The 26,609-nt window shown below is 33.9% G+C and overlaps 5 protein-coding genes across 8 annotated transcripts; 3 read left to right on the plus strand and 2 right to left on the minus strand.

Annotated features, from left to right (window-relative positions):
• Nucleotides 1-906: 906 nt before the first annotated feature.
• LOC118063141 (uncharacterized) lies at nt 907-3,695 on the plus strand. Of its 2 annotated transcripts, XM_035077077.2 has the most exons (4): nt 907-1,066; nt 1,257-1,310; nt 1,653-2,510; nt 3,231-3,695. In XM_035077077.2, the coding sequence occupies exons 3-4, from the start codon at nt 1,660-1,662 to the stop codon at nt 3,403-3,405; spliced, it is 1,026 nt and encodes a 341-aa protein (XP_034932968.1). In that variant the 5' UTR covers nt 907-1,066; nt 1,257-1,310; nt 1,653-1,659; the 3' UTR covers nt 3,406-3,695. The 2 variants fall into 2 exon arrangements, with proteins under 2 accessions (XP_034932968.1, XP_034932969.1); XM_035077078.2 differs by lacking the exon at nt 1,257-1,310 and having other exon boundaries at nt 908-1,066.
• A 2,055-nt stretch (nt 3,696-5,750) lies between these two features.
• On the plus strand, nt 5,751-10,496 carry LOC118063142 (transcription initiation factor TFIID subunit 14b). Of its 3 annotated transcripts, none has more exons than XM_035077082.2 (6): nt 5,751-5,954; nt 6,394-6,482; nt 6,573-6,794; nt 6,884-7,071; nt 7,148-7,269; nt 10,070-10,496. In XM_035077082.2, the coding sequence occupies exons 1-6, from the start codon at nt 5,835-5,837 to the stop codon at nt 10,088-10,090; spliced, it is 762 nt and encodes a 253-aa protein (XP_034932973.1). In that variant the 5' UTR covers nt 5,751-5,834; the 3' UTR covers nt 10,091-10,496. The 3 variants fall into 3 exon arrangements, with proteins under 3 accessions (XP_034932973.1, XP_034932971.1, XP_034932972.1); XM_035077080.2 differs by lacking the exon at nt 10,070-10,496 and adding an exon at nt 7,699-8,033; XM_035077081.2 differs by lacking the exon at nt 10,070-10,496 and adding an exon at nt 7,634-7,771.
• Nucleotides 10,497-10,844: 348 nt separating this feature from the next.
• On the plus strand, nt 10,845-12,203 carry LOC118063146 (protein SMALL AUXIN UP-REGULATED RNA 12). The gene has a single exon (XM_035077085.2). The coding sequence runs from the start codon at nt 11,616-11,618 to the stop codon at nt 11,931-11,933; it is 318 nt and encodes a 105-aa protein (XP_034932976.1). The 5' UTR covers nt 10,845-11,615; the 3' UTR covers nt 11,934-12,203.
• Nucleotides 12,204-16,955: 4,752 nt separating this feature from the next.
• On the minus strand, nt 16,956-19,616 carry LOC118063145 (peptide methionine sulfoxide reductase A5). Its single transcript, XM_035077084.1, has 4 exons — nt 19,215-19,616; nt 18,527-18,639; nt 18,293-18,437; nt 16,956-17,614 (listed from the first exon to the last, which is right to left on the minus strand). The coding sequence occupies exons 1-4, from the start codon at nt 19,515-19,517 to the stop codon at nt 17,417-17,419; spliced, it is 759 nt and encodes a 252-aa protein (XP_034932975.1). The 5' UTR covers nt 19,518-19,616; the 3' UTR covers nt 16,956-17,416.
• A 1,445-nt stretch (nt 19,617-21,061) lies between these two features.
• Nucleotides 21,062-23,949, minus strand: LOC118063143 (large ribosomal subunit protein uL2z). The gene is made up of 3 exons (XM_035077083.2): nt 23,801-23,949; nt 22,185-22,652; nt 21,062-21,567 (listed from the first exon to the last, which is right to left on the minus strand). Exons 2-3 carry the CDS (start codon nt 22,622-22,624, stop codon nt 21,225-21,227), a joined length of 783 nt encoding a protein of 260 aa, XP_034932974.1. The 5' UTR covers nt 22,625-22,652; nt 23,801-23,949; the 3' UTR covers nt 21,062-21,224.
• Nucleotides 23,950-26,609: the final 2,660 nt, after the last annotated feature.

Below are 26,609 nucleotides of genomic sequence, written 5' to 3' on the forward strand. Positions count from 1 at the left end.
TTTTTTTTTTTCAATCAAGCCTTTTAGCAACAAAATTATGAACTTGACTAGTACAAATTTGTAATATTACTTTAAAATTGAATGTTGATTAATAATGTGGAATATACAAATCCTAGATTGATTTTTTTTTCATCTTATTATAGTATTTTTTAATTAATTTTAATAAATATAATGTAAAACGCGTTTTAAGTTAATAAGAAATAATTTAGATTTTTAATACTTTAATATACAAATCTTATATTTGAGTGGATACCCTTCTTTCATTGAGAAATAATTTCTTATCGTTATTGTTCAGATACAATCCAAATAGTATTTATAAAAATAATAATATAATTACCATAATATTTCAACAAAGATTATTATATAAAATAAAATATTAGGATTATTAAAATCAGACTATGTTGACAACAAGTAAGATCGAATATAAAATTAAGTGTGTATTTGTTATTATGATACATAATAATTTTTTATTTAAAAAGCTTGTACGGTCAAAAAAATTATAAAATTAAGTTTGTAAGGTTATTTGTAAGATTTTTAATATAATTACATCTAAATCATAAAAAAAATACATAAAAATATTAATTTAATATATTTTTATATAAAATTCATAAAAAACCAGAAACCACCGAGCTTTTGATCATTCACTAATAGCAAAAGATAAATTTATGAAGTTTAGAAAAGTAGAAGACGACAGAGAAAAGAAAAGTTGAAATGAAAGAAAGAAGGGAAGAAAATAAAAGCACGTCAAAGGACAGCATCGTTTTATTGATTCGGCGAGGACAAAGTGGAACGCCGTTAAAAAGCAATTTTTATTTATTTTTTTTTAATTTTTAAATAGTTTTGATATAAAATATAATTTTTAAAAAAATATTTTAATATATTTATAAATAAAAATTACTTTGAAAAAACCATTATTACACAGACATGAAACAACTTACTTTCCATTTTCCCCTTGTTTCTTGACCTCCCCTTCTCTTGTATACCTTAAACAAAAACCAAAACTACTCCTTTATCAATCAAGCTGTACGCAGTCAATCTCTCCACGAAGCAGCACCCCGAAAAAGAGGTCTCATCTTTCTCTTAATTTTTTATTTATCACTCTCTGTCTTTTGTTTCTTACACATTTTGTATTGTACCCTTTAAAAATCTCTGCTTTGTCTTTTAAAATTGTCTCTTGTTTGTCTCATTTGATGCAAGAATACCCTTTTGTGATTTTGTCGTGATTTGGGGTTTGATCTGTGAATTTTTTGTATCAGGGTCAGTGAGTGGTAACCCGTGTTCAATTGGGGTTTTGTTAATTAAGGTTCAAGGTACTGTTTTGGTTTTTTTTTTTTTTTTGGAGAATTAGGAGTGATTTTAATGTATGGTGATTTTTTAACCAGAAAAAGGCATGATCTTGCTGCTTAATATCCTTGTTACGAGCTTGAATTTGCATTGTTTTTTTTTTTTTTTTTGCATTGTTGTTCACAAAGCTTGGTGCTTGATAATTATCTTCAACGTGGTTGGTAGTTGGTACTAGAGTTTGTGGTTTATGATGTGTTCTTATGTACTAAAGCTGACGGGTTTGGTTTGTCGACTGGCATGAGGTTTATACAATCTAAAATTTGAATTTCTGTTTTTCTGTTTTTTTTTTTTTTTTTTTTGCAACTCAGGGAAGGTATGGCAGGAGAGGATGTCGACTTGTCAAGTTTGACGTTGCAAGTTGGAGAAACTCAGGAAACGTGGAAGCAGGAGATGGAAAGGCGACAGTCTCAAGTGGATGTGTTACAAGTGAAGCTTATGGAGGTGAAGGCTTGTGTACAAGGGTCGGAGGAACATGCAAAGGAGATGGAGGTTCTTTGGCGAAGAGTGAAAACAACCTCGACATTGTTGACTTATTTAAAAGCAAAAGCACGAGTCTTTGCTGTTCCTGAGTTAGCTCACACATCATGTGGAATAAAGGAATTAGAAGGAGTGGGGCTTGTTGACAGGAATGGAACTCCATTGTCCAGTTGGTCCCGGGATGTCGATCTTTCTTCATTTGGCCCGGATGAAGAATCATGTATTAGACTTAGAAAGCAACAAGGAAGCTACGATGAACATGACGAAGCTTATATTGGTGAATTACTCAAGTCTGTGGAGATGGTATCCGATGTGATGGAAGGTCTTGTTAAAAGAGTTATAATGGCAGAATCTGAAACTGCACTGGAGAAAGATAAGGTAACTTTAGGTCAGGAAGAAATTAGAAGGAAAGCAATCCAAATTGAGAACATGTCTTTGAAATTAGAGGAGATGGAGCGGTTTGCTCTGGGTACAAATGGTATTTTGAATGATATGCGGAAGAGGGTTGAGGATTTGGTTGAAGAGACATCTAGGCAGAGGCAATGTGCTGCAGAAAATGAGCAAGAGCTTTGCCGAGTGAAAAGGGACTTCGAGTCTCTAAAATCCTATGTTAGCAGTCTCATTAGTGTCAGAGAGACACTTCTTTCATCAGAGAGGCAATTTCAAACTATTGAGAGGCTCTTTGAACGGTCAGTGTACTTAGATATTCCTGAAATAAGATGACAAGCTTCACTACACATTTTCCTTATCAACAAGTGTAGTTCTAGATTTTATGATAACTATAGTGTGAGATTTGAACCTATATTCTACTAATAGTGTTAGGTATGGTGACATGGCCAACCTATACTGATATTTACCTGAATGGTTTGCTGATCACGCACATTCATTAATCACTTGTGATCAAATTTCAAAGCCTTTTCTGATTATGGTTTTGTAAATTCTTTCTTGGATAACACAAATTGTTGGCTATTGGTGATGATTCTGGTTGTTTAGAATTATAATGATGTCTATGTCAGCTCTTGCTTCATTGATGATGTTATTAGGTTACTGATTTTACAATGTACTTTTCTGGGATATTCAAGTACATTCTGGATTATGATTAGTAGTCAACCTAGTGCTTAATCTATATGGATTTTTAATCACATTTCAAATAGCCAATGACTTTTATGTTTGGTGGTACTATGCTTCACAGTCCAAGGGTTTCCAGTCTGTGAAAGTCCTCTACTTGAATTGTATGCTTACACTCTCGTATTTGTTGTCTGCACTCGATTCATAGGAAGTTAGCAGGCTAGTTCTCTCCCTCCCTCCCTGCCTCTCTCAACACTAGTTTATCCCTTTTCTTGGTCTCCTTTATGGCTTTTCTGCTGGATTACCATATTTGTCTAGGATCTCATTTTGTTGTGAAGCAGGCTAGTTGCGAAGACAACACAATTGGAGGGTGAGAAAATGCAGAAAGAGACTGAAGTTCAGAAACTTATGGAAGAGAATGTGAGGTTGAGTGCCCTTCTTGATAAGAAAGAGGCTCAACTTCTGGCCATGAATGAACAATGCAAGTTAATGGCCCTGAATGCTTCAAATATTTGATTTGGTGGTGCTATCCTGCTACACCAGATGGCCGGGGGTGAATGGTTGCTTCATACAAGCTCAATGGTCTCGGAGATTGAAGGGTTCTGTATTACGGAGCATCTCAGATTCCTTTTCCAAAATGTAACATTCTTAAGAGCTCAGTGAACTCCTTTTCTAGTACCATTCTTGTGCTTTGTAAAATCGAAGTGATAAAAGTATTGATCATAGTTGTGATTTGTCCTGCTAATCAAAATGTTGACAAGCTTTTCATCTTTTCAGTAACCATCTGGGATTTCGATTTTATTTTACGCCATTCCTACAATCATTTATTGTTTGATTTCTTCTAGTTACCACTAAAATTTTTGTTCCTCAGGTTGTTACACTCTCAATAGAGTTGATACCTCACCAGAGTTTGTCAAGTGATAATGGTTTCAGGTTTCTATCCTATTCTGTTTCCTTTCATTTTCAGATAGCACGAAGATGCGATGATGTTGCTTTCTCCCCAGTTAATTTCTCATGGCTCTTGTTGGTGGTGGTGCCCGTTGCGATGCATGTTTTTGAGTTAATAATAGGAGATTATCATAAGTCAATGGTGTGATCTAGATTACTGCGTGTTTTGATCTCTGATGACTCGGAGAGTGCTGGCTGATCATTAGCCTATACTGCTAGCCATGATAATTATATTATCATAATCATTTCTAACCCTGTTATGATATCTGGAATCCGTTTGTTTATTTGATTTGACGGCCAAGAAGCTGAGAGGAGTAGTCAATGGGTGGAAGGGGCCGTCCTCCGTTCGACAATCTTCAAATTATGGAATCGGACCTTCGCTATTAAAATAGGAATCCACAGTTTGCTCGAATCAAAATGTCGATTCTTGGCGTAAGAATCCTTCTGGGGTTTGAAAAATATGGAAGTCAAGTTCAAAACGCGTATCTCACGAGACAGCCTCCTTTGTTCCCAGGTTGACTCGTGCCTGGCTTGAGCACAATAAATAAGGGAGTTAATATAGTGAAAAACTTGGGTGGATTTACTACCCGGTCAAAAAAATTGTTTGGCTTTTTTAAAAAAATAATAATAAAATAAAGTCATTTTGAACTAAAAAAAAAAGTTTAGTTATCATATTGTTAGCTTTAAATTCTATAGTAATATATAGAAAATAAAATGATATTTTTTTAAATTAGCACTTTTTTTTTTATATCAATGAAACAACACAATTTAAAAAAATTAATGAAATAATATAGCTTATATATATCACGATTAAAAAACACGACACTCATAGTTTGTTGCTATTTAAAATCGTAACATTTAAAAAAAATTATCAAATAGGCTACACATGAGATGAGAGAGAATAAATAAAAGCTTATTGTTATTCATAATCATTGTATTTAAAAAAAATTATCAAATGAATTGCACATGAGGAGAGAGAAAAAATAAATAAGAAAAATACTTGAAAGACACACCAAATCTTTGACTATAATACCATCACTAGAATCATAAAAAATTTTAATGAAATAAATCAAGTAATACTAGGAAAGGTCAATGATGACTCGAGAGCCCTGCTTATCTTCAAAATCAAGTGAGTTACATGTTATTTTTGGATGACAAGTGAAGCATATTCGGGTCATTGTTGGTGATAATTTTTTATATTATTAGATTTGTGTTATTAATATTTTCTTGAAGGTAATAATAATGTTGTAATTAGTATTTTTGATGTGCTTTCATGATTTTTTTTGCAGGTATTTTTTTAAAAAGACTTGCTAATAAGTAAAAATAGCCAAATAAAATACCATGTTTGAAGAATTATGATAAATCGCCATTGGATGCGGTGTTCTTTTTTCTATGATTATTGGTGGGACCATTGATTATTTTTGGTTTACAAGTAATGGCCATTATTTTCTTAGTGATAGCCCCATTAGTTTTTGGTATGGATGATGACAGATAGATCTAATGATACCAGCGCTAGCGAACGACATGTCAACATACGTCTGGGAGGGAAAAAGAAGAAGTGGAAAAACTATATTTTAGACCCTTCCTCGTAACAAACAATATTTTACTTTAGTCTCTATAGTTTAAAAATTCAACTCTACAGTTTTCAAAAAAAAACTAATAAGGCTCCAACTGTTCATTGATCAACAAATTCATAGGAAATGCCCATTTTAAAGTCTTTATTTTTTAAAAAAAATTAAATATTTTTGTAGAATATTGATAAAATGAAAAAAAAGGGTCTCGTTAACTTCTATTGGCTAGAAGCCATATGAAAATTAAAATAGGGCCTCAAGTGTAGAGTTCTTCAAGATCCAAGGACTAAAAGATAGTTACTAAAACAATCCACTTCCTTTTCTTTTCAAGAAAAACAAAAACTTTATCCAAAACCCAAAAATATGGTAGTGAGTAATCCTTAAACCCTAACTCCTGGAAATTTCCATTTACAAAGTGGTAATAAAATGCCCCTCACGACAACTCCATTACCCTCGAAAACAAGCTTTCAACTAGAAGATGTCGAGTCTGCTGCAAAACCTCAACGCATCAAACCCACTGATTACACCGACAACAACATAAACCAGGTAATAATAACTCACCCATAACATAACAGCTTCTCACTTTCCATTTTTGAAATCCCATTTTTCCAAAGTCATTCCAGGTTTTATAGCTGATCATACCCATAAAAAAAATCCTTTTTTTTTTATATGAAATCCATGCAAAGAAATGTACTACTTTTATAGTTAATCAGATTTGCAAGTGTCAAATCAAAGCAGTGTGTGTGCATGGACAGTTACAGTCAGTAAGATTAACTTTTGATCACGGGCATCGTGATTTGTCAAAAATTGCTGCAGTTTGTGTAATAGATGTGCGGAGAGATTAATTTGCTGTTGATGGACCATACATTGTTGTGAGGATTATAATATCTCATTATTTATTTATTTATTTTGAATTAATAAGCGTGTTAATTATTATTTTATTCTTAGTTAAACTAGGTGTATTAATTTTGATGTTGTGATTTAGGATGAAAACAAGAGGCTTAAAGATGTTGAAATCAGTGTTCCGGTGGTATATGGAACTATGGCATTTTACCTTGGTAAAAAGGCCAATGAGTAAGTTGCATTCTTATGTTTTGCTTAAATGGTTTTTGAATATTTCTTTGGTTTTTATTTTTTTCTTTCTTTATTTTTTTTATGAATTAGGTTACAGTCTCATAAATGGACAGTGTATGTACGCGGAGCGACGAATGAGGATCTTGGTGTAGTGATAAAGCAAGTCGTGTTTCAATTGCATCCTAGTTTTGATAACCCTATAAGAGTTGTTGAATCTCCACCATTTGAGTTATCTGAATGTGGCTGGGGTGAATTTGAAATTTGTATCTCCATACTTTTTCATGACGATGTCTGTGATAAGCATGTGGACTTGTGAGTAGTTTAAGTTTTTAATTTGGTATTTTTACCTGACCAGGGAGGGAGATTATCTCGCTAATGGTGGTTTAATTTTTATTAATTAGGTTCCACTTATTGAAGTTGTATCCTGATGCTGAAAGTGGTCCACAGTCAACCAAGAAACCTGTTGTTGTGGAAACTTATAATGAGATTGTCTTTCCTGGCCCCTCAGAGACCTTTTTGGCTCGCGTGCTTAATCATCCTGCTGTATATGTGCCACGACTTCCTGCTGGATTTAACTTGCCTGCTCCTGGTAAAATTTCATGCTTTGTAAATTTTCTCAGCAGTGATTTCTACGTGGTTACATTTTAACATTTGGACTACTGCAGTTCCAAGCCCAAATATGAATGTGAAAGGGAAAGATGATACTAAAAACCATCCATTGATTCACTGGTTCATAAACTTTTCAGAGGCAGATGAGCTTTTGAAACTTGCATCTGCTCGTCAGCAGGTTAGTCTTAGCTAATTAACTTTATCAAATGATTCATAATTGATTACAGTCATTGTGTGTGGTTTTACCTGTAGTTGTGAATGTGCATTCTGTATAATTGAATAATCTGATATGTTTACTTAAGAATGTTAGCTCTGTATTCTGTTATATGCTCTTTCTTGGTTGGACTTTAAAGGCTATCGGAAAATGCTAGACCCCTCTCCATTCCAAAATGTGTCCTTGAGAAAAAAGGCAATATTGGATCTTTATCATTTTCCAAATTTTGTTTATGTATTATTGGTTTACTTTATAAGCTTTTCCTAATTGCATATGCTATTTAGTTGTTGGTGCTTTATCTTGTATGCTTGTTTCTATTGTTTCATAGACAGACTGCTCCAGTGTTTAGAACTTGCTAGGATACCTTTTCTGATGGTATATGAAATATGATAGGTGCAAGCTCATATTCTTAAGCTGAGAAGACAATTGAGCATGTTAGATGGACCACCTCAACCATCAAAACTAGCCTACGGTATGATTTCTGAATGTACATGATGGCGACACACTAACTTTGGCGTTTCATCATCGAACTTGGATGGTTGAAGACAAATTGCTAGTGGTAATTAGATGTAAAAAACGTGGACTAACCCCCATCTAGGGACTCTAGTTTTAGTTTTCTAGTTTTCTTTACTAATATTGGTAAAGACCAAAGTATTATGGGTGAATGTTATTAACAATGCATGGCTTAGTATCTTGATGACCAGAAAAGAGAAATTACTTTGTAATTCTGTTCTGATCTCATGATTTGCGACAGCAAATGGTCAGAAAGTTGCTTGATGCATGCATGTCTTAGAAAAGGATGGTTAAGTAGAAGGTATGTCATACTAGGCTGATTTTATGGGTTGGCAAATTCTCAAGCCCTCATAGTTCATAGTGCTCTAGTGTGCTGATGCCTTCACATCAGTTTAATGCTAGATACCTGTTATTTAGCTTTTGATCCAAGAATTATGCTAGATACATATGGAGGCAAACATAAACTAGTCATTTCTATTTATACTAGCAACAGGGGCCTTTGTTAGGAAAAGAATCCTTCTTTCATTAAAAAACATACTTCTCCAAACTTCTTGCGATTAAATCAACTCATTTAAGTCGGCTTTCATCTTCTCACAATGGTACTAAGATGGCCACAGTGGTACTAACATGGCCTTTTCCATGACAATAAAAGCATTCTCAATTACGGTAATCCATTATCGGTCTAGAATTTGATAAAACATACTAAATAATAATTATAATCAATATCCTTCAATTGTTCAAGTTAGTCTCTTTGAGTTGTTAGAACATCCTTCAAGGTGCTTTGCCAAAGAACAAAATTGTTTATCCCATCAAACAATTCTATCTCAAATTTCTTCGCCAGTTTGTGCCCTCGCCATCTTCAATTGTTTTGCACAAGACTTCCATCAACCTCCTCTGTTACCAGTTGTTATGCAAAACCCAAGCAAACCAAATGATTAAATAAAATAAAAGGGACACAAAATATAATGTGGTTCGGCAAAGCCTGCTCTACAAACTCCACTATCAAATATGGGATTTTCAAGAACAAATTAAACACACACAACCACCTCACTAGCCAAAACCCAGTTACATCCTAGAAATCGTTCACAAGAAAAAACTACCACATCGCTAATTCTATGTGGTTGCCACCACAAACCATCAATACGGGAGGCACCCAAACTAGTAACTACACATTCTATTTATACTAGCAACAAAGTCCTTCATTAGAAAAAGAAGTTTTTTTTATTATTATTATTATTTCAAGGAAAAATGCTTCAAGTCCAACTCCAAGGAGGAAAGTCTCTTTTCCTAAACAAAATATATCAATACATTCCATTCTTGTTGAGGACACTACATCATGCAATTATCAATCCAACCTAAATCAACTCATCAAGTTAAGCCCCAACTCAACAAGGCTAACTTGTCAAATGGTTCAATAGGAATTTGTTCTCGGATGATTTTCAGTGGAAAGTTGCAGATGGCTGAAGGTGTCGTAGGCAATTGGGATGGTGTTGCATCACCTTAGTCCTTACTGATTTGTCTGTATTAAGTGCTCTGAAGACAGGAGTAGCACACTAACATTCGAGGTCAAAAAAAATAAATTCAAAAGACAAGAGTAACATGACCTTCACATGGTAATCATTGGACAAGGTTGCCATTCACATAAAGAAAAATGTCCTCTTTTGATCACAATGATGGTTTCTGCCCTTGAGTAACTAGGATGGGCCATTCTCTATTTTGTATTTCTCGCATCCCAACTTATTTTCAGTCACAAGAGGTTGACAGTTTACTCTGTTTAATCCAACATTCTAATATCTTTCATCTTCCTTTTGTATAAAGAAGTTTTGGCAACAGTAGCTTCCCTGCTTGATTTCAGAAGATTAAGAAGTAGTGCCTCTTAAATTAGTTTTTCGATGTTGGTGATGCACTTAGCACAAGTTTCTGTTTTGGGTGTTGCTTGCCGTCGTTGCCCTTAAGATGATCCTCAGAACCTGGGAGAGTATCTGGTGTCGGGTGTTTTTGCTTTGTTTAAAATTTGATTTCTTTTAGTATTTTTGGATGTTTTAATGTACTTATGTTAAAAATAAATTTTAAAAAGTATTATTTAATACATGAAAAACACTTTAAAAGATAATCTTTAGTATGCCATCTTAAATAGTCACACAATCCCAACGAAGTAGTGGTGCTCAAAGTTTGGGAGGAATATAATGCCTGCTTGCTCCATTTCATATATGTGGCTGTGTGCTTATTATTAGGGTTTTGAGTTTGGCAGGACACACATGGGCTGTCCTAAAATTGTGAGAAATTTGTGGTACCTGGCAAGAGAAAGAGCCCATCATGCTGCACATGTCTACAATTTGGCAAATTTTGAAAAGCTGAGAATGCCTTTAAATTCTCTTGGAAGGCTTGTGCATGCCATGGAAAGGCACTTCCAGAAAAGAAACAATCTTGTCTTGGCAAAAGGATATCATTAGCTTGCGGGCACTGATGAGACTCGTTTCTCACTGGACTGAGCATGCATTCTGAGGTAATTTGGATGGAAATTTGTGGTTCAAGTAATTATCCGAACCATCCAACAAGAAAGCTTACCTCTTGTTCCTCGTATTAGTTCAGTCACTTTCTCAAATGCTTTTAAGGAAATCAGTAAGGTTTCGAACATAAAATATCCTTTTCAATATATATAGAAAAACTCTTCGAAATGGTTTTGGAATTTTGTATATGCATGCACGCGAAAATCTATAGTGGATGACTAGATGTTCGAAACATCATGTTCCATAAATTCTAGTTATAAGACCTACACCTGGTAGGTCACCTACCGATCCGGAATTTATCTCGAGTTAGGTTTTGGATTTATCTTGAATTTTTTAAAAAAAATTGTTTATTTTTATTAAAATAATTTATTAAATTTATTTTTTTAATTATGGTTGACTCAAATGAGAGTACACTCTTGAATTTGTTTAAAATATGAGATTATTTGGAAGGGGGTGTTTGAGAGTGTGGTAATGATTATTTTTTAAAATATAATTTTTTGAAAAATGTATTAAAAGAATATATAGAGGCATTGTCTTTACTTTTAACAGAAGGTCATAAAAAAGCCACTGGTTTTAGTGTTGAACTTGGAGCAACATTTGGGCACCAGGTAAAAGAACATAAAAAAACTGGGGAAAAGTTCATCCCTTTAATTCAATGTGTGGGGCTTTACTTGATCTGCTTGAAGGGACTCATGATCCCTTTGAGGGGGGCTCACTGGGTCAGTCGGCGTAATTCAAGCCCAGCCAAGTTAGATACTTGACACCATGAAATTCGAAATAGTGGACAAGAATGCAAGCCATGCCTCGTAGGATTCGCAGGCTTTAAAGGTTAACTCTTCTGCACATGGCTCAACAAAGAAAATTATCCCCAAGAGGCTAGCATGTGTCAAAAAGAAAGAAAGAGAAAGGTTTTGCAATCTTCGAATAGCGTCCAAGGAGAGAAGACTTGAAAACCTTGGAGGGGAAGATGGTCCCTTGATGTCCTTAGAAGAGGCTACAATGTAGGGTATACCACAATGGTTTGGATACTGCATGGCCTTTTTATACAGTATTCTGAAACACCTTCGGTCTGTTCTTCGTCCCCACATCACATGACATTGTTACTAAAAAAACAGGAAACAGCCATCTCTGCTTGTAATCTCTCCATAAATACCTCTCCTTTCCTTCAGTCCTTCTCCACCACCCTCCACACTTCTCTTCTCTTTAGCCCCTCTGTCCATCCTCACCGCCTGAATTTCTTCTCGTCGCCCAAAGAGTTGTCAAGCACAAGCTATCTGAACTCACCAGATGGCTATAAGAAAATCAAACAAGTCTCCTCAAACATCAGCTCTCAAACAAATTGTCAAAAGATGCTCAAGTTTTGGAAAGAGAAATGGCTATGAGTACCAAGATGGCCTGCCTGATGATGTACCGAAAGGCCATTTTGCGGTTTATGTAGGAGAGAACAGAAGCAGATACATTATCCCAATATCATGGTTGGATCGTCCTGAGTTTCAAAGCTTACTCCAAAGAGCTGAAGAGGAGTTTGGCTTTAAACATGGCATGGGCCTCACTATTCCTTGTGAAGAAGTAGTCTTTCGGTCTCTAACAGAGATGATAAGATAAAAGGAATCAAAATATTTGTGATTATCACAAGACCTGTGGGAAACATACTCCAGTTAAACATGTTGCCTTCTGGCTTCTGTCAGAGTTATGTTTAACCTCCAGCTGCTATAACCCTGACTAAGAGACATTATTTGACATAGTTAGGTGTCCATATTTGTTTTCATATTGTATGGAGTTTTTCCTTTCAGAACAGTTTGTGTTGTGTTATAACTCTGTAATATAATGAATGCCTTCTTGGTGGGGGGGCTAACCCTAGCTACCTTTCACATCTATCTCCCTCCCGCTCTGTTGATTTATCTTCTGCTAGCTCCAAGTTAATTTCAGCTTTATGAATTTTGTTGCTTGATCACATGGAACAATCAAGCTTGCAATTAGAGCAGCTGATCGTGGTATGCCTCAAATCTGCCATAAAAGCATAGTCATTGAGCAAAGACATAGGATGAGGTTTGAGCTTACTATAGCATGACATGAAAAAACATTTTCTAGAAATTATTATTGTAAAATCTTCTTTGTGCTAGCATCAATCATTGAAGCACTGAAGTTGACTATATACTATAGGGTGGTAAAGTAGTTTACAATATTCACCAGCAATAGCCAATAAGAGATGAAAAAAAAAATAGATTGATTGTTTCCTTTGTCATGAGGGCATCGAGCGTGCATAGTGCCTAAAAGTCTGATCATAAGTATGGTGCCAATGGTCTTGTTGATTGAAAAGCAGCAAGAAAGGCTGCCCTGTGTAGACAATTATATATATATATATATATATATATATATATATATATATATATATATATATATATATATCATTTGGAAATGAGGGCAGTCTTTGGAGAGAGATTCAATATTATTAAATCTAGTATGGCCTAGTGAGTTAATCCAAAAATTTTCATGAGCTGATTTTTAAAAAAATAAATAAAAGTTGAACTGATAGTCTGATGACTTGACAAATTATTCATCGATTTAGTTAATAAGATAAAAACCTTATTTGATTTTATTTAAAAAAATTCAAAACAATATCATTTTAATTTTTAAAAAATAAAAAATATTATTATTTTAATTAATGTAATTCAACTTAAATTATCCCTTCAATCCATAATTTAAGTTTTGAGCCGAATCATCAATCAGGTTTAATATCTTTGTTCCGAGCATGGAATTTCATCTATTGTTGACATGCATGTGTTTTATCAACTTGTGACAAGTAGTTATCAAAATTTTAGGGAAGATAAAAGTATACGAGTCAGTGAAAATTTATCACCACTGACTGCGCATATGATGCGATACTGTACATTATTTCTGCATGCATATATTTACCATATAATAAAAATAAAATAAAAAACTATTAAAAGATATGGTTTTGCATGTCATAAACACTTGAATTTCCGTAATTCCACACAACTATATGTCCAAAATCAAATAGATTACAAAATGAAAAATAAAAGAAAAGAAAAAAGTTGCTTGTTCGAGGTCAAAAAAATAGGAAAAGCAAGCTAATAATTGAGGACACCAGCCAATGGATTGTTGTCGTTTTGATGACTTATAGGGGCTTGTTGTTCATATTTGACTTGAATTAGTTTCAATTTAATCAAAATAAAAACATTTTGGAATGGATTGGTTGTGATGTCTATCTTAATGCATAAAATTGATGCACATGCATGTGGGACTCGAGTGTCCTCCTCCTCCTCCTCCTCCTCCTCCTCCTGCTGCTGCTGCTTGTTCCAAGCCATTCCTAATTTCTTGTCTTCTTAAATCACCAGTATTTGATTGCCTAACCCACCTAGCTAGAAACTAAAACTTTATTTTGTTTTTGATTGATGGGCACGATCTGAATCAGAGAATCTGGACATTTCTGCTCAAAGTAATTGCTCGTAATTAGATCGTCCAAACAATTTCTATGGTCTAAATAGCTTGGCAAGTAAATCACTCAAAAACGACAGCAAAAAATGATTGATATGTTTAAGAATAATTTTGGTTGTCTATCATCAACAGGACTAGGAGAAAAGGATTAATAACAAACTAGATTCCATTTGTTTTAAGTAAAATATTTTATGAAAATAATTTTTAAAACTTTTTTATATTTGTTTTCCTTGAAATATTTTACAAAAAAAACTAGTTAATGAAAAATATCTTATAGTTAATCTTTAAACTTAATTTATTTATTAAAAAATATTTTTAACTCATAAAATTTCATAAAATATTTTACAGATAATAATCTATTTACAATATCATCCAACCATTTTATCCACTATCTTCTCTTTCAAGCACTATCATCTCTTCCTCTAAAACCACCATCTCCTTCTCCACCGTCACCATTTCTTTCATAATCACTACTACTATCTCTTCCTCTAACACCACCATCTCCTTCTTCACCATTACCTTTTCTTTTATCATCACTACAACCATTTCATTATCATCATCATCTTACCACCACCACCATCATATCCTCTACCACTACCATTAAAATGTATTTTATGTAAAACTAATGGAACATAAAATTATGGATGGCATTGAATGGATAATGCAATTGAAAACGAAGTGATTAACACCACAAAAAGCCATACTATTTCACATCATCCTCTCTTGAAGAATGTGATTGGATTGATATTGATAAGGGATAAATTAAAACTATTCATGATAAGCCCCAAAATATTCTAACTTGGAAATAAGATTAATTATGTGTTGGATAATCAGTTAATCTCTTAATTCAAGCAATTTAATTCATTCTCTTTAACCAAGATGTATGCATGGTAGCTTGATATAAAAAGCCTAGGTGATTGGTAGATGATAGCTAGTAGCTAGTGGTGCATAGTAAGCCAAGATGACTGGTAGCTTAAAATATCTTCTTTTGTAGATTTAAGAACTCTCAAATGCTTAAGTGTTTTTTTAAAGAGAAAATACAATTATATTTTATAGAGATGGACTCTGAAAATATGTATACTAAAAATTTTGAAAATGAAAAGATTGTGAACATAGAGTTTAAAGGATTCATTATTTATTTATAATCCATGAGTTTTGTCCTTTTATGGAGAAAAGGGGCTAAAGTGTAATTTTATCCTTGTGATATTTTAAGTTGTATTCTACCCAAATAATACATATTAAATTAGTATAAAATATTGAAATACCAGCGTAGAATCCTAAAAAAATTATCAAATAAGAGTTGGGTTCTGGCAAGTTACATGAGCCCATTAAAGATGAAAAATAAGCTCAGACGTGCTACTGAGAGCGAGCCCATAGAGTTGAGCTCCTTCCTAAAGTGAGACCATGGAGTGGGGCTTCTCGTCATAGACAAAACCAATTGATCTTATTTAAAAATTTGATGTGTTTTGGAATAAGATTTTTCAATGGTTGAATTGTGGATTGATTAAATGTCAATTCAAATAACTTTTTTTCTATAAAGTAAAGGAAAATATCTCTTGATAAATGTTTTTAGATACCTCCAAATCATTCAGTTTTATTTTATATTGGATAAACAAAGATCAAAAGTATATTTGATTGATTCCCATTTATTAATGTTCATTTACATTATGAGCAAATGATAAGTCGTATTCAATTGTTATGTTGTTATTAATGCCATCAATTCAAAAGTTTCAAGCATTTTCAATGTTATATCGTTATCAATACCATTGATTTAAAAATTTACAGCATTTTCAATTAAATTTAATAATGTCATTTAATTTGTCTTTGGAAATTAGAAGAGTAGATTTCTTATCTAAATATAACTTCATTTTGATTTACAAAAACTAGTTGAAGATAACCTAACATATAACCAAATAAACAGCTTATGGAGATTTGTGGCTTAGGTCTTGCTTGCTTAAGTAAGACAAGTATAACTTCAAAAGGCAAAATACTAACAAATAAAATCCCGACATGAGTGAGAACAGAACAGCTGTTATCTACAGCAGATTCATTCTTTGATGTTGCAGTTATCTTTCAAGGTTGTTCTCTGCCATTAATTGGTTTGACTTAAGTTCATGTAGAGAATCACCATGTTGGAAAGTGGGCATGCTGACTATAGTTGTAGGACAAGCATGTTTGGTTTATGTACTTAAAGAGTACTGTTCTCGACAATCCTTAGGGCTTCCCACATCACACAAGTATTCCAACCTAACTCAGCATCTCAGCAAATTTCCAAGAAAACTGCCATAAGTGTCTCCCAGAACTCGATCTATGATATGGTCTTGGCTTGGTTCTAGTTCTTCGCTTGTTTGGTAACATTTACGCCATGCTGGGTTCACATTTTGTTCATGTTTTTTTAAGCGTTTTTTGTCTCGCATTTTATTTCTTGTTGGGTTCCTTCCTTAGCCTCCATGTGAGGTGTCTTGTAGCTGTAATCTTGACTTCGAGTCAGTTCTTTTATGGCATTTTCGAGCTTAACCTCCTAGACCAACCGACCATCAATAAATTTATTAGATACATTTCTGACTTCCATTATCTGAAATAATGAATTGTGCTTCTTCTTGTTCCGGGAAGAAAAATGCTGGCTGTTTCGTTGTGATTTCTTGCATCAGTGCAGTGAAGGACACGATGAGATTGGACTCCTGCCTGTCCAGAGAACCTAAATCGGAGAGACTGTGACCAGGAAATAGCAACTGATTGAGTGGGTGGCAGCAGGTTTAATGGTTCGTGATGAATAGCAACTGAAATTATCCAAGGGGCTCGTTTAGGGGGTCAAATCTGGCTCACAAGAGATAAGAGGAGCTTAGAGCTTTTGGCAGTGGGATTTCCTCCCACACCAGGCACCAGCAGTTTAGTTGCTTTACAGTGTGCAACATCAAAGTTGAGCAAAACAAAACTACTGAAAAAAATAAAAAATGGAGAAACGAGTGTTCTTTAACGACTGGCTAGATGGGAGTCGGTTTCTTTATTACGGAGATAGGGGTTCAGAGACCAGAGGCCAAAGTTCTAGGGGCTTGTACGATATGAATCTGCATGCTAAAAACATTTCCTCCCAAAGAGAAATATGAGTTCTACAACATTTAGCTCATTCTACTATCAGAAAGAAATCTAATATGATGGCTCTCTCTATGAAATAAACAAACATGAACGCATCCATAGCTGGAAAAAAGGTAAACAGATCACATCAAGATCTAAGACTCTGATGACATGATTTGACCAAATGCATATAGCAGTATTTCATATTCTGGCCAAATTCTCGACTTTTTTTTTTTGTTTTGTTTCTCAACTATCCAAATGTGAAGAATAAATGTGAAACAGTATGACTTCAATCATAGGCAGCATATAAGATAATTCCTATTGAACAACAGAATATGCCCAGAGCTATTTGGGAATGGAACATTGATATTGTTTTAGTGTACCAAGAACAGGCCGTATGTAGAATTACCCTGTCTATTTGCTTGTGCCATCCACAGCTCTGGATTCTCTATGCCCTGGCATGAACCAACCCCGCAAAAAGAATGCAATAGTGCATTGAGTACAGGAGCTTGTCAGCTGAAGCATACTGACTTGAAATCTACTCCAAAAGCCAGCTATACTTCTCTCAGAACAGGCCAACCTTTTCTAAGAATGTCATTGATCTTTGCATTGATCTGCTTTTGCATGCGTGGAGGGCAGAGCTCTGCTGCATAGCCATTTAATTTTGCTGCCAAACTTGAATTCTCAAGGTCCGCTTCAGGCAAGTTTCCCATCAGCTGACGAAGAAATGGATTTTGCTTGAGCTCAAATTTCTGCACATATCCAAACCTTTAACGTTAATGGATCAACACACTAACTTGGATGGAATGTTTTTCAAAACAACATAAGAATTACAAAACAGAAGTTACAACTAAGAATCAAATATGAGTGTCTTTTCTTTCTCAATATATACTCTTGAATCTTGATTTTACAATGTCAGTTGAGGCTATAGAACATGTGCTCAGTATAGACCAGGAATAGGAGTTTTCTCAAGCTTGTGTCATATCTTCTGCCCCTGAAAACAGACATACTGAAGCCTTCTGCTTCTGCATCTTACAAGTTCTTATGTAAGAGTTATAGGTACCCTGTTGAACTGCATGCTTAAGCACACTATACAAAGGTTATACACTAACCATTAGCAAATGCAATTTTAGACTGTTGATTAATTGCATCCTTCTATTATGCAGCAGGCAGATATCCCTGCAGTGAGCAACAAATTCATGGCCACAATTGTGGCTCTAGCACAACAACAACCATGACACAAACCAACACTATATTGTTTATTATGTGCTGCCACTGTCCAAAAATCTTATAGTAAGCTTCAAACTTTCTGCCACAAATCTTTCTAGCATTTTCTAGAACTTCAACTACTACTGTGTATATCTAAACTAACAAATGCTTCAAAACTGTCAGGGAAACCCACACATTTCACCATTAAAATAATACAAAACCTGATGTTCTGGCTCTGCAGGATAAAATGTTCCAAGCTGTTGAATTTGAGTAACCACAACACTGCTCCTCAACTTCAACTGCTCTCTTTCTTTGCTAACACCAGCCAATCTACGCTCTTCAGTTCCATTAGTGAAAATAACAGACCTGCACGTTTATGTTCACAACAATTAACCAGTAAAACAGTACTAATCACATTAAACAAGAAAATGCTAGAGATAATCATGACCTTTTACCTATATTGATTACCCACATCAGGACCTTGCCCAAACACTTGCCTTGAATCATGACTAGCCCAAAATACCTCCAAGAGTTGACTGTAACTAATCACCTTCGGGTCATACTCTACCTATGTAACACATTAACAAAAACCCACATCAAACAAATCGAGAAAACACAAAATTTCTTACACAGACTTGTTCCGTGCAAACCAAACTAATCACATTCGGACCTATTATGCTATCCAATCATAACAATGCGGTCCACAACACCAACCAACTAAATGCTTTATTTTACACAGAATGACTGTATATAACAATTTTTCACTTCACATAAAATTAATCAAATTATAACAAACAAACAAAATACATAGTTCCAAATAGCCCAATAAAGAGATTCGCGAAAAAACATAGTCAAATTGCATTGTTCTACAGAGACCGAGTCTAAAATCTATATAAGCATTTTTCAAAAAATTGTACTCCACAGAATCAAATCAAATTCAAAAAAAAACCCACGATTCTATTTGCCCAAATGAAAACATTTCAACAAGAAATTCTCTCATTATCAATATATACATATCAACACATAACAAAACTGCATTAGTCTACACAGGCTGAGTTAATAAAGCATTGTTTTCAAAAGAAATTGACTGACAAAAAAATAAATACAATCAAAAGCAGATTTCCAACGTTTTTTTAAAGAGACCTGTACGGACTCTGCATGATCACCTAAGCTTCTGTATACGGGGTTCAATTTGGATCCGCCACAATAACCAACAGTGGTCCGTACAACACCATTCAAGCAACCAAACACGGCTTCAGATCTCCAAAAACAACCGAGGGCGAAAACTGCTGTTTTTAATGGGTAATCGGGTGGCGGGTTTCTAATGGCGGTGGAAACATGATCCGGTATTCGAATGGACATCGATTTATAGGGCAGTGAAATTGTTAGTAATAGAAGGGTTAGGAGATGGAGAAGGGTGGCACTATTGCTCTCTGCGCAAGCCATTTTTGGCGGTTTGTCTCAGGTGGAATTGGAAAGATGGTGTTTTTCGGGTCGGTCAAGACGGGTTATACCTCCGAGTTCTTGAACTTCTGGTTTTGGATGCGTGCACCCTTGTTTTTTGTTAGCAGACCATGTGGGCTCGATTGAATGTTTGGGCTTATTGTGGAGCCCATTACATAATCAATTAAAAAAACTAAAAAGTTTGGGGATTGACAATGCATAATGTATCCTCTCATACGCGTGTAGATGTATTGCTTATTTTGTTTATTTATTTATTTATTCTTATTAGACAAAATTATAAGTTAATTTGTTAGAGAAGGATGAGATCGAAAAACGAGAGATCAAAATAAAAAAAACACGTGGAGAATAAATATTTTTGTAAAGCTTGGGCAAAATATTTATTGTAATCATAAATATTTTTTGACTGCAAAAATTAACACACTTAAAGAGAATAACATTAATCTTACATTATAATCATATTTATTTATAATGAAGTAGAAAGTCAAGTTTATGCCAATAATTATCATTGTTTCTATCTTATTTTTTTTAGTAATTATATAAAACAATCATAAACAAATCTTGACATGGTGTCTCGTGTTTAGATAAAAATTTATAACTTGATAGCCCATGTTATCAATTTGAGAAAAAAAAATTAAAAATTACCAAGCTAATCAAAAGGTAAGGTTGTTGTTGTATATTTAGTCTTTTACTCAAATAAATATAAACACTAATTAATGGTGTGGAAAATTATAAAAAGAAGCACATTAAAGAGCGGGAATAATGATAAAAGCGGAGGTAGCATCATTCTATAGTTTTAGTCAGCAGAAAGATTAAAAAAGGATTCCTTTACTGCTAAGAGGGGGGAAATAGCTTAGGCATGACTCTTTTTTCTATGTTGCAGGAGCAACAAGAAGCTACGATCCCATCCACAAACATATTTGGAGATTAATTACACGGTGACCCAGTTCTTATCGATTCAAGATTTTAGAAGGATTGTTGCCTGTTAAACGTCTAGGCGTTCCTTCGGTTACGGCCAAACTTTCTGCAGAATTTCAAGCCTTCAAGCAGAATATTGATGCTAGAATTCATCAACATGCCCATGTTTGCACAAGTCATTTAACAAAATCGTGCAAGTAAACAAATTTGAAAGAAAGGCATGAGAAAACATATGCTCGAAAGGACCTTAAAACCAAAAAAGGAAGAAGAGGCCTTCTCTTTTTCCTGCCTTCGTTCAAAGAACTTCTCTACACCAGGTATGGCTGTGTTAGGGGTTGAAGACCATCGTTACAGGGTTAGAGTTACCATGCCACCTCCACCGCCACCAACAGATTTCGTTACTATACAGTTTTCCCTCGCAAAGGAAACAATGTCACAGGACAATTGCCACCATCGAACATTTACCCCATCGAGATTGAACATGCACAGACCTCAAGAAAATATTGTAAACAACCTGCTTGAGTTGCAGAGTAAAACTCTAGCCATATAGATGAGATACTACAGATTTGGAATGCATTCCCGCAAGGCAGAGAGAATTGAAAATCCAACTAGAGCACGAATTCAGAATATCTATTATCTTAAAAAAGTACAAAACAAAAGACGTCGGATACTTGAATATCCAAACAAAACTTTTGTTAGAAACATCCCAGGAAGCGCTGAAATAATCTAACAGGCAGTGACAATAACCAAAAACAATGACGCAAATGAAAATCATTAAACCTTGTCAGCCTTGGCGGCAGAGGCAGCAGCCTGTCCTCTAAGACGACCAGTTCTCCTGGCAGCAATGAGACCAACCTTTTGACCAGGAGGAGCATCACGCCTGACTGTGCTAGCATGACCGATATGTTGATGGTTACCACCACCATGAGGATGCTCAACTGGATTCATAGCCACACCACGCACCTTAGGCCAGCAGTTCCTCTTCACTCTGAACTTGTGGTAAGCATTACCAGCCTTCAGCATGGGCTTCTCGGTCCTTCCTCCACCGGCAACCTGTCCAATCATTCCACGGCAGCCACTTGGAACGATCTTCTTGGAGCCAGATGGGAGCTTGATCCTGCAAGGAATAATCCCAACATATAATTAGCAAAACTATCTACATACAGAGATGCAAATATGCAAAACAATTCGACAACTGGCATGGTGGCGTACATCTGTCACCGATCTTGTCAAAATAACAAGATAATCAAAATCATAAAAATCTACCAGCATGAAAACAAAAACATGTGCTTTGCAAGATGCAAGATTATAATCAAAATCATTAAAATCTACCAGCATGAATTATTTAACTCGGACTACTGCAGAGAAATGAAACATAGGCTACCAAGAAGCAATAAAACCGAGGCAATTAATCAAAACACAACCATTCCACTCGAACCATACTTCTCAACCCTAGTTATAACTTTTACACAAACAGCTTCTCAATTCATTACAACAAAAATAACAAAAGCACACTTCAGATCCAAAACATATTTATTATAAAACACTCCCAACTACCTTTACACAAACAGTTTCTCAATTCATTACAACAAAAAAACCAAAAACCCATTTCAGATCCAAAGCATATTTATTATAAAACATTGTCAAACATCGAACCCGGCAATAAAATCACAAAATGAAACAAACCCTAAAATTAATTTTAAAAAACTACTAAAGTAAAGGGTTGGGTAATACCTGGTGGTATCATTATCAGGATTGTGGCTGATAACAATAGCATAATCCCCAGAAGCTCTAGCAAAAGCACCACGGTCTCCAACATGATGCTCCACGTTACAAACAACAGCCCCTTCAGGAACAGATCTCAGAGGCAAGACATTCCCAACCATCAAGTTAGCCTTCTTTCCACAGTATACAAACTGCCCAGTATACATACCCTCGGCAGCCACAAAAAGCTCCTTCTGCTTCTTATACCTAAAGGGATGTCTGAACGTAACTCGGGCTAATGGGGCACCACGGCCCGGGTCATGAATGATTTCGGTGACAACACCTTTCAAGTAACCATTTCTTTCACCAAAGTCCAGAGACCTGAACCTTGCCGGACCCTTGCGATGGTGGGTGTGGGATTTGAAAACAGAGCCAGCTCCCTTGCGCTGTGCACGAATTACACGACCCATTTTTGGTGGTTGTGTGTGAAGCAAGTAACTGAAAATAGCCAGCAAAGAGTAAGCATGAGAAGAATATATAGGATTATTTAATGACCAATAAGTAAAGTAGTCTTTCACAACAAGTCATAAAATGATTTATCTATTTATAATATAAGCTTGATACCTCTTCATACCCCATCATTGGAGACCAGTTGAGTTAAAAATAATTCATATTGCCAAATTAAATTCTTTAAGTTTAAGAAATAAATTAATTCTGGTTTTACAATGGAGATTAATTTTAATTAAGATAAAAGATTTAATTTTACAGAATTGAAAACAAAAGTATGATTTCATCAAATGAGCATGCCTAATTAACGATACTAATTTAATTCCAAATGTGACAAACCCTCTTAATACCTACCTTAGCAATCATATTTACAATAAAACTTCAGATTTTTACAAGAAAGAAACCATATAAACCCACAGATTATGTTTTTTCTTGACATGCAACAGCCAGCAGAAGCAGGAAAAAATTGTCAAAAAAGAGGAAACAGAGTAGAGGATCAAGATTCCTGCTTGTTTAATTTAAAATCATATTAAATTTGTAAAATTCTTCACAAATTAGCTGGTTTACAAAGAATGAATCACGTAAACATATTGATCAACAAAAATAATAAGAATAAAGAAGACCATAAATTATCCCAAGTCAAGAATCTCCGCCAACAGTGGATGTCAATTATAGTTACTAGGAGCACCAACCCAACAGAACCATAAAAATACCATAAAATGACTAGGACTCCTTCTGGTCCCCATTCAAGTCTCAGTTTTTCTTTCTTTCTTGCTCTGCTCTCTCTTCGACATACTGTATTATGTCGACCCAACCAGTTTTAACCATTCTTCGCAGAATCTTTTACCCAATCAGTTCATCCATTTTTTTCAAACAAAACATTAGCTTTGCCAAGAGATGTAAAAAAAGCTAAATTGGGATATTTCAGCGTAGTTGTTGTATTTCTGGAATTTTAATTCATGCAGACATATGCATTGGAATTTTGAGTTCAAACTACATTTCGGTAGGTTTTACGTGGACAATAATGGGGATCTAAAATCCTAAAATATCTGGTCTCGGGTTAGCTAGGCACGGTGAAGAGATCTGTGGCACCAGAACATGCACTGTGGGTTTAATTGACAGACAACGCGGATGTTTACCTGAATGGTGGTGGCAAGAGCAAGCTGCCGGACGGGAAAGAGCAGGATGGCAATGACAAGAGAAAGCCGCCGGAGAGGACAGAGCAGGATGGCAGAGAAGAGAATAAAGAGTGTTACGTTTAGAAAACCTAAATTTTTAATATATATTGGTATAAATATAATATTTTCAGCCATGAATATAAATAAAAAAGGATTAAGATAAATACGAGAGTTGTTGAGATAGGAAAAGTGTATGTTCTTTAAAGTATTTTTTATTTAAAAATATATAAAATTAATATAAAATTAGTATATTAAAATAACATAAAAACAATTATTTTCATAAAATTGTATTTATAATGCTAAAGGGCTACTTATAAAACTTGAAAAACTCACTATTGGGTTTACATATATTCTAAAAATATTTAACATGTTTTATGAAATTATTTTTTTAATTTATATCTTGGATCAATTTATGAATCAATTAAGATTATTTTTTTTAATGGTTTTAAAGACATATTTTTTATATTGCGAAATGCATTTTATTTTGTGGTATAGTCAGCCTGTATTTGCAAGTAATTAAATGCAAATTGTTATTTGCCTTTTATTGTTCTAATTTTTTTTAGAGGGTCAGACTCTACACAATTATTATTAGTTTTTTAAAATAAAACGCATTTCTCCTCCTCTCCGTGAAACACCTTCTCTTTATAGTGTGTTTGGTATTGCGGTAGCTGTTGTGGTTGTGGTTTAAAAAAAATTGTTTTATAAAAAGTACTTTTAGTTGAGGTTGGTTTGAAAAAAATAGGTGTTTGGTTAAAACTGTGGTTGAAATTGAGGTTGAAGAAAAAGTAATTAATTGTGTTTGGTTATAATGCTTTTGAAATTGAGGTTATAAAATAATTTTTTAAAAAATATATTAATATTGATGGTTTTAAATTTAAATATTGTAAAATTAATTACTCCTATTACATCATGGAAAAAATAATCCTTTATATAAAATATTTTTTTATTATTCCATTAAACTATTTATAATTCTATTACGTACAAAATTCATCCGATAAGAACTACAGTTTTCATAATTTTTTGAGCGTGTAATAAAATTAGATAAAATATTATCAGATATAAAATTGATATTATTGTGCGAGTGAATTTAATTCACTCTATACTAGTTTTTCAAAAACAAATACTGTTCACATCGCAAATGAATTTAATTCTTTAAACTAGTTTTTTTTTTAAAAAAAAATTAATACAATTAAAAAAAAAAAAAAGACAGTGCAAGTGAATTGCACTGTTCACGTGAACAGTGCAATTCACGCATGAACAGTGCAGTAAATTGCACTGTTCGTTAATTTTTATCAGCTACAGTGGTTATAAAGCATGTTTTTATAGCTTTTCTTTTCCTGCGTTTGAAACGTAAAAAACATGTGGTCCCATGCACAATAAATTGTTTTTTTGTTATCAAACGGCTGCGGACTGCGTTTTAAATAAAACGCAGCAGCAGCCGCGTAGACAAACACTCTCTTAGTCTAAAGTGTGTTTGATATTGTGGTTGTGGTTTGAAAAAAGTTGTTTTATAAAAAGTACTTTTAGTTGAGATTCGTTTGGAAAAATATATGTTTGGTTAAAACTGTAGTTGAAATTGAGGTTGAACAAAAAATAGTTTAATGTGTTTGGTTAAAAAAATGCTTTTGAAATTGAGGTTATAAAATAATTAAAAATATATTTTTAATTTAAACATTGTAGATTTAACTACTATTATTACATCATGAAATAAATAATATTGATATCAAATATTTAAAAATTATTCCATTAAACTAAATGCAATGTCATTACATACAAAATCTATCCAACAATGACTATATTTTTCATGGTTTCTTAAGCATGCAATAACAAAAAATGAATTTTTTATCACGTCATCAAGCGATATCCTTCTAATTTTTTGAATAAAACACAATTAAAATAAAAATAAAAACTGAATTTTTTAACTGGGTCGGACCCGATAAGAACATAATTGGAATTGCGATCAAATTTCACAAATGTTGTGTCATCATGCGATATCCTTCTAATTTATGTAGTATTATAAATAATATTAAATACTAGTTTTTGGAGTAAAACTCAATTTTTTTAAGAAAAAATTTACAATTTCATTACATACAGAAATCATTCGACAAGAACTATAGTTGTCATGTTTTTTTGAGTGTTTAATAAAATTAGGTAAAATATTATCAGGAATAAAATTGAGATTACAGTACGAGTAAATTTAATTCATTTTAAACTATTTTTTTAACAAGCAAAAAAAATATTGTTCATATTCACATGAATAATGCGAGTGAAATCAATTAATTGCACTGGTTTTTTAGGGGAAAAAAAGCTTTCATGTGAACAGTGCAAGTGAATTTTACTTGCACTGTTTTTTAAAAAAAAAATTAATGTGAACAGTGCTACAGTGGAGCCATGCTCCAGTGTTTGTGCTGATGTCTATACGAGAAGCAGCATTTTGCTGCTTCTCAAAAACCTGTGGCACACAATAGCTATAAGTGGGTCCCATGAAAAAAAATTGTTGTTTTGATTTTACCAAACGTTAAATGTTGTGGCTGCGGGTGAACCTCACCCGCATCCACAATAACAAACACCCATTTAATTTGGAATACCGATGTCAACTCATTTATTATTAATATTTTATTGTTTTTATTATTATAAATGAGATTTTTTTTCATCCTTCTCTTTTTAATTGAAATGTTTCTATCAATGGGATAGTAGATATTTTAAATAAAGGATCATTTGTAAGGGATTGGCAACAATGGGTAATGTTAGGAAACTAAAATCTCTCATG

Source organism: Populus alba, chromosome 7 (genome assembly GCF_005239225.2).
Source record: "Populus alba chromosome 7, ASM523922v2, whole genome shotgun sequence".
Lineage (NCBI taxonomy): Eukaryota > Viridiplantae > Streptophyta > Magnoliopsida > Malpighiales > Salicaceae > Populus > Populus alba.